This window comes from Anolis sagrei, chromosome 2 (genome assembly GCF_037176765.1).
Source record: "Anolis sagrei isolate rAnoSag1 chromosome 2, rAnoSag1.mat, whole genome shotgun sequence".
In the NCBI taxonomy this organism is placed as follows: Eukaryota; Metazoa; Chordata; class Lepidosauria; order Squamata; family Dactyloidae; genus Anolis; species Anolis sagrei.
This window is the reverse complement of record NC_090022.1, coordinates 187,898,347-187,910,392: the sequence shown is the minus strand read 5'-3', so window position 1 is coordinate 187,910,392 and position 12,046 is coordinate 187,898,347. Positions and strand designations below refer to the sequence as shown.

At 41.8% G+C, this 12,046-nt stretch overlaps 1 protein-coding gene across 2 annotated transcripts in view; it reads left to right on the top strand.

Annotated features, from left to right (window-relative positions):
* LOC132767691 (retinol dehydrogenase 16-like) overlaps positions 1–12,046 on the top strand; it is a 30,582-nt gene that overhangs the window by 15,227 nt on the left and 3,309 nt on the right. For both annotated transcript variants that reach the window (XM_060762908.2, XM_060762909.2), the window contains exon 4: positions 8,037–8,200. In XM_060762908.2, coding sequence (XP_060618891.2) covers positions 8,037–8,200 — 164 coding nt within the window. The remainder of the gene's footprint in view (positions 1–8,036; positions 8,201–12,046) is intronic.

Here is a 12,046-nt window from a genome sequence, read left to right as displayed (position 1 = left end):
AGAGGAGGGGTGAAACAAACCACTTTCTGCCTTCGTGAATGTATGGGACAGTGAAAGCAGTACTGAAAGATGGCCATCCATTCTTAATAATAATAATAATAAATATAATTAATATAATAGTTTTAACCTGGAGAAAGAAAGAGGTTAGGCAGGCAACAGGCAGGTCTCTGAGTGCTGCACTGCTGTGTCTCTTTGCCCAATGCACGCAGGCCAGAGTGAGGAACGAGGTGAGGTGAGGACAGGAGGAGAGGAGAATTTGATCCACTTAAGCAGAGGCCAGGGACCCGGAAGTGGGGTAAATGCCGACCGACCGCTTGCAACCAGGGAGAGGGGAGGGAAACAACTATAAAACTTGCACCAGACATACGGAAATAATAACGAAACAATAACGAAACAATTACGAAATAGCTTTAAAAATTTGTTTCGTTTTTTAGTTGCTCCTGGATGGTTTGTTATCGCTTCGTTTACCCAAAAAATAACGAATTATTAACGAATTACGAAATTAACGAACAAAACCGCCCAGCCCTAGTGTGCTTGTAAAAATGGCTACAGAGTAAATCTGATAAACACTGGCATAGGTGTAGCTTAAGTTCTTGCATATTGGTATTTAAGTCAGATTAGCCATTTAAAATGCTCAATTAAGCAATAATTTTATTGGGGCTCATGAAGCAATGTATGCTTCAGAAAAGGAGCGGGTAAACCCCAAGGGCCCTAAGAGGCAGTTTAACCCGCCAGGATTATTTTAAACCTAACCTTCAAAGACTAGTGCTTTGGAAGGAAGTTTGGAGACTTCAGCTTTGGAGGCGAGAATTGTTATTCCTAAAGCAGCAGCAATTCTGAGTCTTGAGGGCTAAACTCTTTCTTGGCAGTTCAACTCACTTTTCAGCTGTAAAAGTGGCCAGCATAGAGTCACCCGCAGCTTGTGAGTGCTGTGTTTGGTACTTTTGTTCTAGAAAAATAAGGCTTTTGTGGGTGTTAGCTACACAGTGACTTGGTGCACAATAAGACACGTTAAAATATAGCAAGGCAGAAGACCTTTACTACTGGTATTTTCCCCCTACCTAGCGTGGGACCTGCATGTGCCTATAAATCCATAGGCAAAGATTTGTCTAATTGGGAATGGGACTCAGGCAGTGCCCTCTTCAGCAGTGCCTCACAAATGCAACTCTTTATAGCCTCAGTTGAATCCAAAACAGCTTTGCTGACCTCTCCCCAATCCTGACTAGGGATAGTGAGCCTCTAAATTAGAGGTACAGTAAATGGACATACATTATATCATTGCATAATAGTCACACTTCCCCCATGAGGCTCATTACTTCCAGGTTTTGGCTGGACTTGCTGGGAGCAAAAAGCAGCTGGGGCGGGGTGTGGTGGAGGGATGAAATCATTACATTTCTTCATTGAAATACTTGGTATGGGTTTTCTAAAATGAAGATTACAAAGCTGTTTGATGTGATTTTCAAAGACTGTTTGAAGTCTTCGCTACCCTTGTGATAATTCCTTTTTTAAAAGTATTCTTCAGTTTCTTCCATTCAAAAGAAATGGCCAATACTGAATGGGATCTAAATTTGGAACGGATCTGTTGGAATGCATGGGACTAATAAGCATGACTGAATCTGGATCCAACTTGTTGTTATTTCTCTGTGTTTTCTGCTAAGTTTCATTTTGAACTGCTAGCCCATATCTGCCAACCAATAGCAACAACTCCAAGACATCACACCCAACATTTCTGACTAATCTTTTAAATAGTTATAGTAATGAGCCAGGCTGTTGGCACCAATAATATTCCTCCTCCTGTACAAAGCAGATTTATGCCGTAAGCTAAAGGCACTTATCCGACTTCTGACGTAAGTTGCACTTTAAAGTATTTTTGCCTAGGGAAATGTACAAGAAATGGAAAAAGGGAGACATCACCAAAGAAGAATCTGTTGGGGGTGATTTGATTGTGCTTTTCCTGTATGGAAGAGGGTTGGACTGGAGAGCTCGTGTGATCTCTTCCACCTCTAATGATAAAATTAGATAATTCAAAGTGCAGAATGAGCTCAATCTTCCAAAAGAGGTTAAAATATGAAGAAGAGGTGTTTTTTTTTTGTTATGTCCGTTAAAAAAGGGAAGAACAAGGAAATGGAGTGTTGCTTACTGGGGTGATGAAATGCTAAAAGGGGACAGAGAAAAGGCAGAAGTAGTCAACACTTTCTTTGCCTCAGTCTTCTCCCAAAAAGTTAACAGTCTCAACTTGGAGAGGATGCAGTAAAGGAAATGCAGCACAGAATAGGTAAAGGGACTACACAGGAATATCTGGCTAATCTAAATGAATTCAGATCTCAAAGGCCAGATGAATTGCATCCAAAGGCATTAAAAGAACTGAAAATAATTTCTGAATCACCTTGGAGAATTCCTGGAGAACAGGACAAGTTCAAATGTCCCTATCTTCAAGAAAGAGGAGGAAAGACCCAAACAATTACTGCCCGGTCACCCAGATGTCAATACCAGGAATGATTCTGGAGCAGAAAATTAAAGAGACAATCTGTGAGCACTTTTGTTTTGAAAACAAAGTGAACTTGGATTTGAAGGCTGTCACATATGTATACATTTTGCATATAAATGTATCTTCCCCTTGTAGTTTAACATTCAGATTATTCATGTGTGTCAATATGTCAACAGCAAATGCAAAATCACAAATCCAATCTGTGTTGCTCAACTCCAGAAAATAATTGGCTTTCCCACCTTAGTTTGCCCATACACAGTCTAGACTGAGGGAAGGCATAGTCCCACTCTATTCTGCTTTGGTTAGATCTTACCTGGAATAATGTGTCCAATTCTGGGAACTAGAATTCAAGAGATATATTGACAAGCTGGAATGTGTACACAGGAGGGTGACCAAAGTAATCAAAGGTTTGGCAACCAAACCCTATGATGAACGGCGGATGGAGCTGGTATGTTTAGCTTGGAGAAAAGACGTCCGATAGGGGACATGATAACCATGTTGAGATATTTGAAAGGATGTCCCATTGAGAAGGGGGCAAGTTTTCTGTTGCTCTGGAGACTAGGAGCAATGGATTCAAACTTCAGGAAAAATGATTCGACCTAAACATTATGAAAAACTTTCTGATTGTAAGAGCTGTTCAGCAGTGGAACTCTCTTTCTCTGAGTATGGTGGAAGCTCTTTCCTTGGAGGCTTTTAAACAGAGGTTAGATGAGCATCTGTCAGGGGTGCTTTGATTGTGCTTTTCCCTCATGGCAGAGGGATGGATAGCTGGCCCTTGGCATCTCTTCCAACTCTATGAGTCTATAATGCTATAGTGTACAAATAGACTTTGTTGGATTTCTTGTTTCTTCAACTTACACTGGTTTGTGTGAAACTGCCTTCACACCAGTACCTCTCAGCCTTATTTCATCAAACCGAGAGGCAAAGGAATTGGAGAGGAAAGGGGAGAGGGAGAATATATGGAGCAGAGAGAAAAAAATGAGAATAGCTCTGGCTCCATACTCTATTCACATGATATCTTAAAAGTTGCCTTGATGAAATATGGCCTTGGGCAGAGAAAGTTTCCTCATCTTCGCTTGAATCCTGCAGATTGCTCAGATCCATGTTGCTTTGAAGAAGCTTAGGATGCTTTGACTCACATCCTTACAGCCAAAGGCAGCATTTCAGTTGATTAAAGAAAAATCCCTTATTAAACAAAGATGCTGTGCATTTCACAAATTCAATCTATACACAAAGCTGCTGTGAGTTTTCTGGGCTGTATTGCCATGTTCCAGAAGCATTCTCTCCTGATGTTTCACCCACATCTGTGGCAGGCATCCTCAGGTTGTAAGGTCTGTGGAAACTAGGCATTTATCTGTGGAATGTCCAGGGTGGGAGAAAGAACTCTTGTCTGTTGAAGGCAAGTGTGAATATTGTAACTGGACACCTTGATTATCATTTAAAGTCTGGCTGATTGCTGCCTTTGCTGGGAGGTGTTAGCTGGCCCTGATTGATTGTATTGAATTCCCCTGTTTTTTTAGTGTTGCTCTTTATTTATGAAGGAATAGATAAGATCTGAAGTATCAAGATATATCACAGACTACTACAGTTAGGATTGTCCATGGCATTATATTTATTATTTCTATGTGAGGTTGTGAAAGCTGGATAGTGAACAAAGTTGATAGGAGGACTATTAACTGATTTGAAATGTAGTGCTGGTGGGGAATTCTAGACATTGCTATGGATTGCTAAAAAGACCAATAAATGGGTCCTAGAACAAATCAAGCTGAACTCTTCCTCGAAGCCAAGATAACTAAACTGAGACTGCCATATCAATTTTTGTGTGTGTCAGGAGTGACTTGAGAAACTGCAAGTCGCTTCTGGTGTGCGAGAATTGGCTGTCTGCAAGAATGTTGCCCAGGGGATACGCAGGTATTTTACCATCCTGTGGGAGGCTTCTTTAATATCCCTGTATGAGAAGCTGGAGCTGACAGACGGGAGCTCATCCTGCTCTCTAGATTCAAACTGCAGACCTTTTAGTCAGCAGTCCTGCTAGCACAAGAGTTTAATCCATTGTGCCACTGGGGGCTTTTGGCCTTGAGAAGACACGATTCATTAGAAAAGACAATGATGTTTGATTAGGTAGATGGCAGGAGGAAAAAGAGGAAGACCCCATTGGAGGTGGGTTGACTCAATTCAGGAAACCATGGCCCTGAGTCAGCAAGACCTCAACAGGGCTGTTGTGGATAAAGCGACTAGCAGGTTCTCATAGATGGGATTGCCATAAGTCAGTTGACGTGACAGCAGTTTACAACAGCAAAATTGTGCCATGTAGTTCTGATCTAGATTAAGCCATTCCTTTATAATTTACATATTACACAATTCTGATTTGAGTGGCATTTGCTCCCCATTAAGAGCTTTCACGGACATGGAAATCATCTCTTCTCCCACTTTTGTACGAGAAAACTACACTGTTGCTGTTTTACAATGTCCGAACACTTGGTAAAAATAATCGCATCTTATTTTGGTGGAGGTGGTGTGAGTGATGGGGGAAAATTTGAAAGTAAAAATCCAAAAACTTGAATTGTGGGAAGTGTTTCAAACATCTGCAACTGTGTTATGCAATGATGTTTTTGTCAGGCAATATCTAATGTATCTCATAAATGCATACAATAGGATGTCCTCACAGTATCATTGTGGGATTAGATTTCACAGCTAATGCTTTGCTATTAGACTATATTATTTTAGACTTTATGTGACATGGACATGAAAGAAGGATTTTTTTAGGGATTACGGAGGTTGGAGTCCACCTTTGTAATCCCAGACCATTAGCGTGGTCTTATTGGAGCTGTAGCCTAAAACATATTGAAAGCATCTGCTTGCCTATACCTGCTATTCAGTAAGGCCTTTGACAAGGTTGCCCAGGACCCTCTGGCAAACAAACTAGTAAAATATGGGCTAAGTCAAACTATAGTCAAGTAGATCTGTAATTGGTTAAGAGAATGAACCCAGAGGGTGCCCACCAATACTTTTTCTTCATCCTGGAAAGAAGCGCCGAGTGGAGTGCCATCAGCAGGGTTCCGTCCTGGGCCCGGTTCTGTTCAATGTCTATTGATGACTTAGTTGAAGGGTTAGAAGGCATGATCATCAAGTTTGCAGACAACACCAAATTGGGAGGGAGAGCCAATGTTCCAGAAGACAGGAGCAGAATCCAAAACAACAGATTAGAGAGATGGGCCAAAACTAACAAAATGAAGTTCAACAGGGACAAATGCAAGATGCTCCACTTAGGCAGACAAAATGAAATGCAAAGATACAGAATGAGGGACGCCTGGCTCAACAGCAATAATGATCTTGGTGTCTTTGTGGACAACTAGTTAAACATGAGGCAACAATTCCTGTGGCAGCAAAAAAAAGGCAATGGGATTTTGACCTGCATCAATAAGAGTATACTGTCTAGATCCAGGGAATTCATGCTACCTCTATTCTGCCTTGTTCAGACAACACCTGGAATCACACTCTGTCCAATTCTTGGCACCACAATTGAAGGGAGATGTCGACAAGCTGGAATGTGTTCAAAGGAGGGTGACTAAAATTATCCAGGGTTTGGAGAACTAGCCCTATGAGGAGCAGCTTAAAGAGCTGGGCATGTTTAGCCTGAAGAAGAGAAGGTTGAGAGGAGACATGATGAGGGCCATATATATAAATATATGAGGGGAAGTCATAGGGAGGAGGGAAAGCCTTGTTTTCCGTTTCCCTGGAGATTAGGACGGGAACAATGGCTTTGAACTACAGGAAAGGAGATTCCACCTCAACATGAGGAAGAACTTCCTAACTTTGAGAGCTGTTCAGCAGCAGAACTCTCTGCCCCGGAATGTGGTGGAGGCTCCTTCTTTGGAGGCTTTTAAGCAGAAGCTGGATGGCCATCTGTTGGAGGTGCTTTGAATGTGATTTTCTTGCTTCTTGGAGGGAGGTTGGACTAGATGGTCCATGAGGTCCCTTCCAATGCTATGATTCTATGATTCCACATACAAATAGCAATCTCCTCAGAGTGTGGATCTTTCTACAGCTAACACTATGCCGTCTCCACACAAGAGAAGCTCATGGGAAGTGAAGTTTGGAATACAAAAAAAATCTGTAGGGAAAAATATCCCAAAAAGACCCCCAAAATGTAGCTTAAAGGAGGAATGTACCCCAAAATGTTAACTGGCTGCTGATGTGTATGAGGGGATAATAGAATATAGTGAAATACAGGCAGTCCCCGAGTTATGAACAAGATAGGTTTTGTGGGTTTGTTCTTAAATTGAATTTGTTTGTAAGTCAGAGCAGGTGCATTTTTAAGTGCAAGTCAAGCCAATAATATATATGTTAGCTTTGGATGCCATAGGGAAGGGTTTACACCCCTGTTGGTTTGTGTTGCTGTCAATGCCCCTGGTCAAAAGATTTCATCTCACTTTCTGTTCCTGAGATAATTGAATTTTGAAAAAATTACTTTGTGGAAACAAGGATTGGTGAAAAAGCTTCAGTTGAGACACCTTTTCCCCATGATAGCTCTTCCAGGACTGAATTTCCCTTTCTAGAAATCTCCTTGACTTCCTGTTGTCTTACCCCTGTTCTTAACTATGAGCTGTTTGTAAGTCAGATGCTTGTAACTCAAAAACTGCCTGTATATAAATTTCTGAAGTTCTGCTATTTCAACAAGGTGGTCTTCCAGATACCAGGCTGCAAGTCCAAAGGTGTGCAATGAGTTTTGCATAAGCTACTGGTTAGGAAATCATGAAAGAGCTGGGAATTAGCAACTTGTTGGCTAAGTCTCTTATCCAACGTATAGTGTGAAATCAGTTTAATCCGATAGGAGCCCTTGGTAGCACAATGGGTTAAACCCTTGTGCTGGCAGGACTGCTGACCAAAAGGTCACCGGTTCGAATCTGGGGAGTGGGGTGAGCTCCTGACTTTCAGCTCCAGCTTCTCATGCAATGATATGTAAGAAGCCTCTCACAGGATGGTAAAACATCCGGTCATCCCCTGGGCAGTGTCCTTGCCAATTCTCTCACACCAGAAGAAACTTGCAGTTTCTCAAGTCACTCCTGACATAAAAAAAGTTTAATCCAATGACGGAAAATGTTTTTGATGTTTTAAGGGCTGTGTGATAATGTCCCTATGTGCTTTAGAGAGTAGGCAGAGGAAACAATGTGTGGATTTTGTTGTCTCTGCCCACTCGTGGAAAACTGTAGTTCAGATTTCAACAGTGGGTTTACCTGCAGATCTTGTTGGATTGAATTCCCCACCATCTCTCTGTACTGGCGAGGGATGACAGGGGTTACAGTCCAAAATGTTTGTGAAGCCACATATCCTGCACATGCATTTTAGTATAGCAGAGTTATATGTCATTGCTATCTACTTGTGACACAAAGAATAGTTAAACTGGCAGAAGGCAAATTGGAAGTCGGACTGGATGGTTTCTAGATCTGACAAAAAAAAACCTTTTCTTATCTGAAAAAAAATCTGAAGTAGTTCTAAAGATACTGTATTCTGAACTACATGATTTATTCTCTTTTCCTTCTTGCAGGATTGAGCTGGCCAGGTTTGGAGTAAAGGTCTGTATAATAGAACCAGGCTACTTCCGAACTGCCATCACAAATGAGAAATTGTTGGTGGACACATTCACTCGCCTCTGGGATAGGCTTCCCGATGAGATCAAGCATGCATATGGGGAGAGGTACTTTGAAGCAAGTGAGTAATACCACCAAGTTGTCTGAAATTGTCTTCAGTTCTCTTATTCAAGATTAGGGATCGTGTGGCCTTCCAGATGTTGTTGAGGTGCTGCTCCCATCAGCCCAACAATGCATAGCCCATGGTGAGGAATGCTGGAAGTTACAGATAAGATCTAATCATTACTTAGCAGAGTCAGATATTTTCCAGCATAGATATGCCTTCATCAACGTATGTGTGTATTGGTTGCTCTCCCTTATCTACATATTCTCTGAACATGCAAACCTCTATGCAGCTCTGTCCCCATAGCTACCTACCAACTGCCGTGTTACACATAGGGACAGTATACAGTAACACCTGTAGAAGGAGGAGCAGCCATAGCTTTATGCTATGCATGTTATGCAGGCATATGCCCAGGCTTACGGGTTTATCACATGTGGCAGGCAAATTTCAGGTAGACTCACCAAATCATCAAAATAGTTTATTGTATGGGCCCAATGCCATGACACATCAGTACCCTCGAAGCAACGGCACCAAAGATGCTAAACAGAAACCACAATCTTGCTACTTCATCACACTAGAGAATGAATCCACTTTAAATCCGGTTTCTGCCTCCTGCAGAATTCTGGGGTTTGTAGTTTAGTGAGGCTGTTAAAGGCTCCTCCCTAAACTACAAACCCCAGTATTCTGCAGGAGGCAGAAACCGGATTTAAAGTGGATTCATTCTCTAGTGTGATGAGGTTAATGCTCTCAGCTGCAAAAAACAATTCAAGTTAACAATAATTAAAATTCATTTTGGGAGAGGGTCAAGCTAACCCCTAGAGTCTTTTCAGCAGTAGATGGCAATTTTATCTAACTTTGTCTTTATGATCTTTTTTCAGATAGAGCAAAAAGGTCTTTGTAAGTTACATATTTATTTGTGTCACTCAGCAGAAACTGCACTGTTTCTTCAATAGAGTTCCCTTTACCTTGTGGCAGCAAGGGTTTCAGGTGCCTTTCTCTTGGGTCACTATACAGTGGGCAGACTAACAAATAATACACAGTCTTCTACCTGACATTGACTACAGATACATAGTCTGTTTTCCCATGGCACATTATGGTAGCAACCCTCGAACACTGCAGTGGGCATTACTTGGAATCGCAGCTCAACAAGTAGAATCATGTTGGGACTTATTGCATAGAGTTATCCTCTTCTTTTGTTTGAGGTAGTGGTGAGTCCATTGAGAGATGTTTCTTGCACCAGAGGAAGTATTTAATAGATTAATAAATAATTGGATTTGTTTTTAAAAACGCTTTTCAGCCTGCAAAAAAACTTTGCAACCTTGTCGAAGGCTTTCATGGCTGGAATCACTGGGTTGTGGTAGGTTTTTTGGGCTATTTGACCATGTTCTAGAAGCATTCTCTCCTGACATTTCGCCTGCATCTATGGCAAAAATCCTCAGAGGTTGTGATGTCTAGATGGTGAGGTTGTGTGCTTCTAGAACATGGCCATATAGCCCGAAAAACCTACAACAACCCACTTTTCAGCCTGTCCCTCAGGAGAGAGGTTATGTAATAAGGCCCAACTAAAGACATTATTGCTGTGTTGCAATTGTGATATGCCTGCCTTGTGTGATAAACTCTTCAGTCTTGCAGCTGAGAGATAGAGCTGCACTTTCAAGCATTCCCGCTGCTGCTACTCACTTGAAAAAAATATTGTGTGAGGATATACGTCCCCAGCAACACTCTCAGAAATAGATACAGAAGGACTGTGCTTGCCTATGTTATTGACAGGTACAGTTCAACAACATCCAGAGGGCCACACAATTCACATCCCCACTCCCACTTCACAATCCATACCTCATCACACTAGAGAATGAATCCACTTTAAATCTGGTTGCTGCCTCCTGCAGAATTCTGGAGTTTGTAGTTTAGGGAGGAGCCTTTAACAGCCTCACTAAACTACAAATTCCAGAATTCTGCAGGAGGCAGAAACCGGATTTAAAGTGGAGTCATTCTCTGTTGTGATTACGTAGTATGGGTTCAAAGAGTTTGTTGTTCTGCTGGCTTCTGAGGCATCAGCAAACAGGATGCTGTTTGTTCTGAGGAATAACTCTACATCTGCACACCAATCTGCAGCGTAATCCAGTGCATGTTTAGTTGGAAGTAAGTTCTACTGTGTCCAATAGGATGTGTGCCCAAACTTAGGCAGTGTTCCGTCTTCCAGGAGCTTGGCTTGCATTGCCCCTTAGTTGCTGAAACAGCATCCTTTTGCATTTCTCCCAGGGTTGCTACAGTCTTAGCAGCACCCTGAAAGTTAACCATTAACAGGGGCTTAAAGCCAGCCTGCAAAGCCTTTTGCTGTTATTGGTTTAAAAAAGTATCTTTTGGTCTAGAGACCGCCCTTTTTCCTGGGGATGAGATCTCCATTTTGGAAAAGCTCTCCTGGCTTCTTCAGTTTAGAAAAAGCCTCAGATGTGCTGGTGGCCAAGCTAGGCAGCTCGGATACACCATCGTGAGTACTTACCCTCTTGCCTTCAAAACTGGTGCTGAGCTCAGATAGGGAAAGACCTGCTCTTTCTAAAGATAACAGCTCAGCACTGGGGCAGAGAATATCTCAGGATTTTTTCTGCCATTGGGAGAGGCTCTATTACTTCATCCCCAAACTAACCTTGAGCTTAGATAGAGAAAGACCTGCTCTTTCTAAAAATAGCAGCTCATGGTTAGGGTAAAGAATCCCAGGATTTTTCTACTGCTGGGGGAAGTTAACTCAGCAGCTGAAGAAAAAAGGAAGGAAAGAACATCTATATAATTCCAGAAGTTGACTGTTTGTGTTTATAACTTCAACAAGCTGTGCCAAGTCTGTCAAGGACTTTGAGAAATTAATGTTCTGTTTGATGTTCAAATCTGGAGTGGCCTCAGTTGCTGAGAATCCTAAGCTAAGTAAGGCACCCGCAGTTTACCCGGATAAAGAGAGAAGCACATCTTAGTTTTAACTTTATAGTGTCTGGGTGTGACGGCACATGCAGGCTTATTTGGATAGCATGGGACTTATTCTCAAACAAGCTTGTAGGTTGGGGAAAAGGCAGAAGATAAATAAACTAAATTAAAAAGTGAAATACAATTTTGCAACGAAGAATCAAAACGGATTGAAATATTGCATTGTGTAGGATTAAAAGTCTGTCTCTTTTCTAATGTCTTAGGCTGGTTCTACACTTGCATATGATGCAATTTGGAACTGCATTGTATGGTCAGTGTAGACACATATAATGCAGTTCAGTGTAGTTGGAATTGCATTGTCTACACTGATTATAGCTCTCTAGATCCAGCCTCTGTGAAACCAAAATCTTGTTTGATGCTGATGGAGCTCCACCTTGATTTTAATGGCTGTGCAATAGCTGGAGGTGCAGGGAGCAATTTCTGTTTTTCTTCTCTGACTGTGTAGCAGCAATCAGATGGTGCGGAGGGAGCAGTATGTTCTCTCCTGAGTATCTGGCAAGTCTAGGCAAGTGAAACCTGCCTCATTTTCCATGTATGTGCAACTCTAGCTCAGCAGCAACAGGCTGTAGTTTCTCTCACCCTCTATCCACTGGATGACTGATTGGGATGTGCCCCAGTGCGGTCTAATGGTTCTCGGAATGCTTCTAAACAAATTGATATTGGGCTCCTCCTTGTGCAACACCAAGGCGGTACTTTGATATAAACCACAAAGAGGTTGTGTGCCCCACACATACACTTACAACACTTTATCAGGAATTGCCCAGAGAAGTTCACGCTTCTCTTTCCAAACATAACAGCTTGAAAAATGAACTTAAAGAGAGAAACAGGGAAGAGTGGCCTGTTTCTCATCCCTGACTTATTATATTGCTTGTTGAGTTTTACGAAATA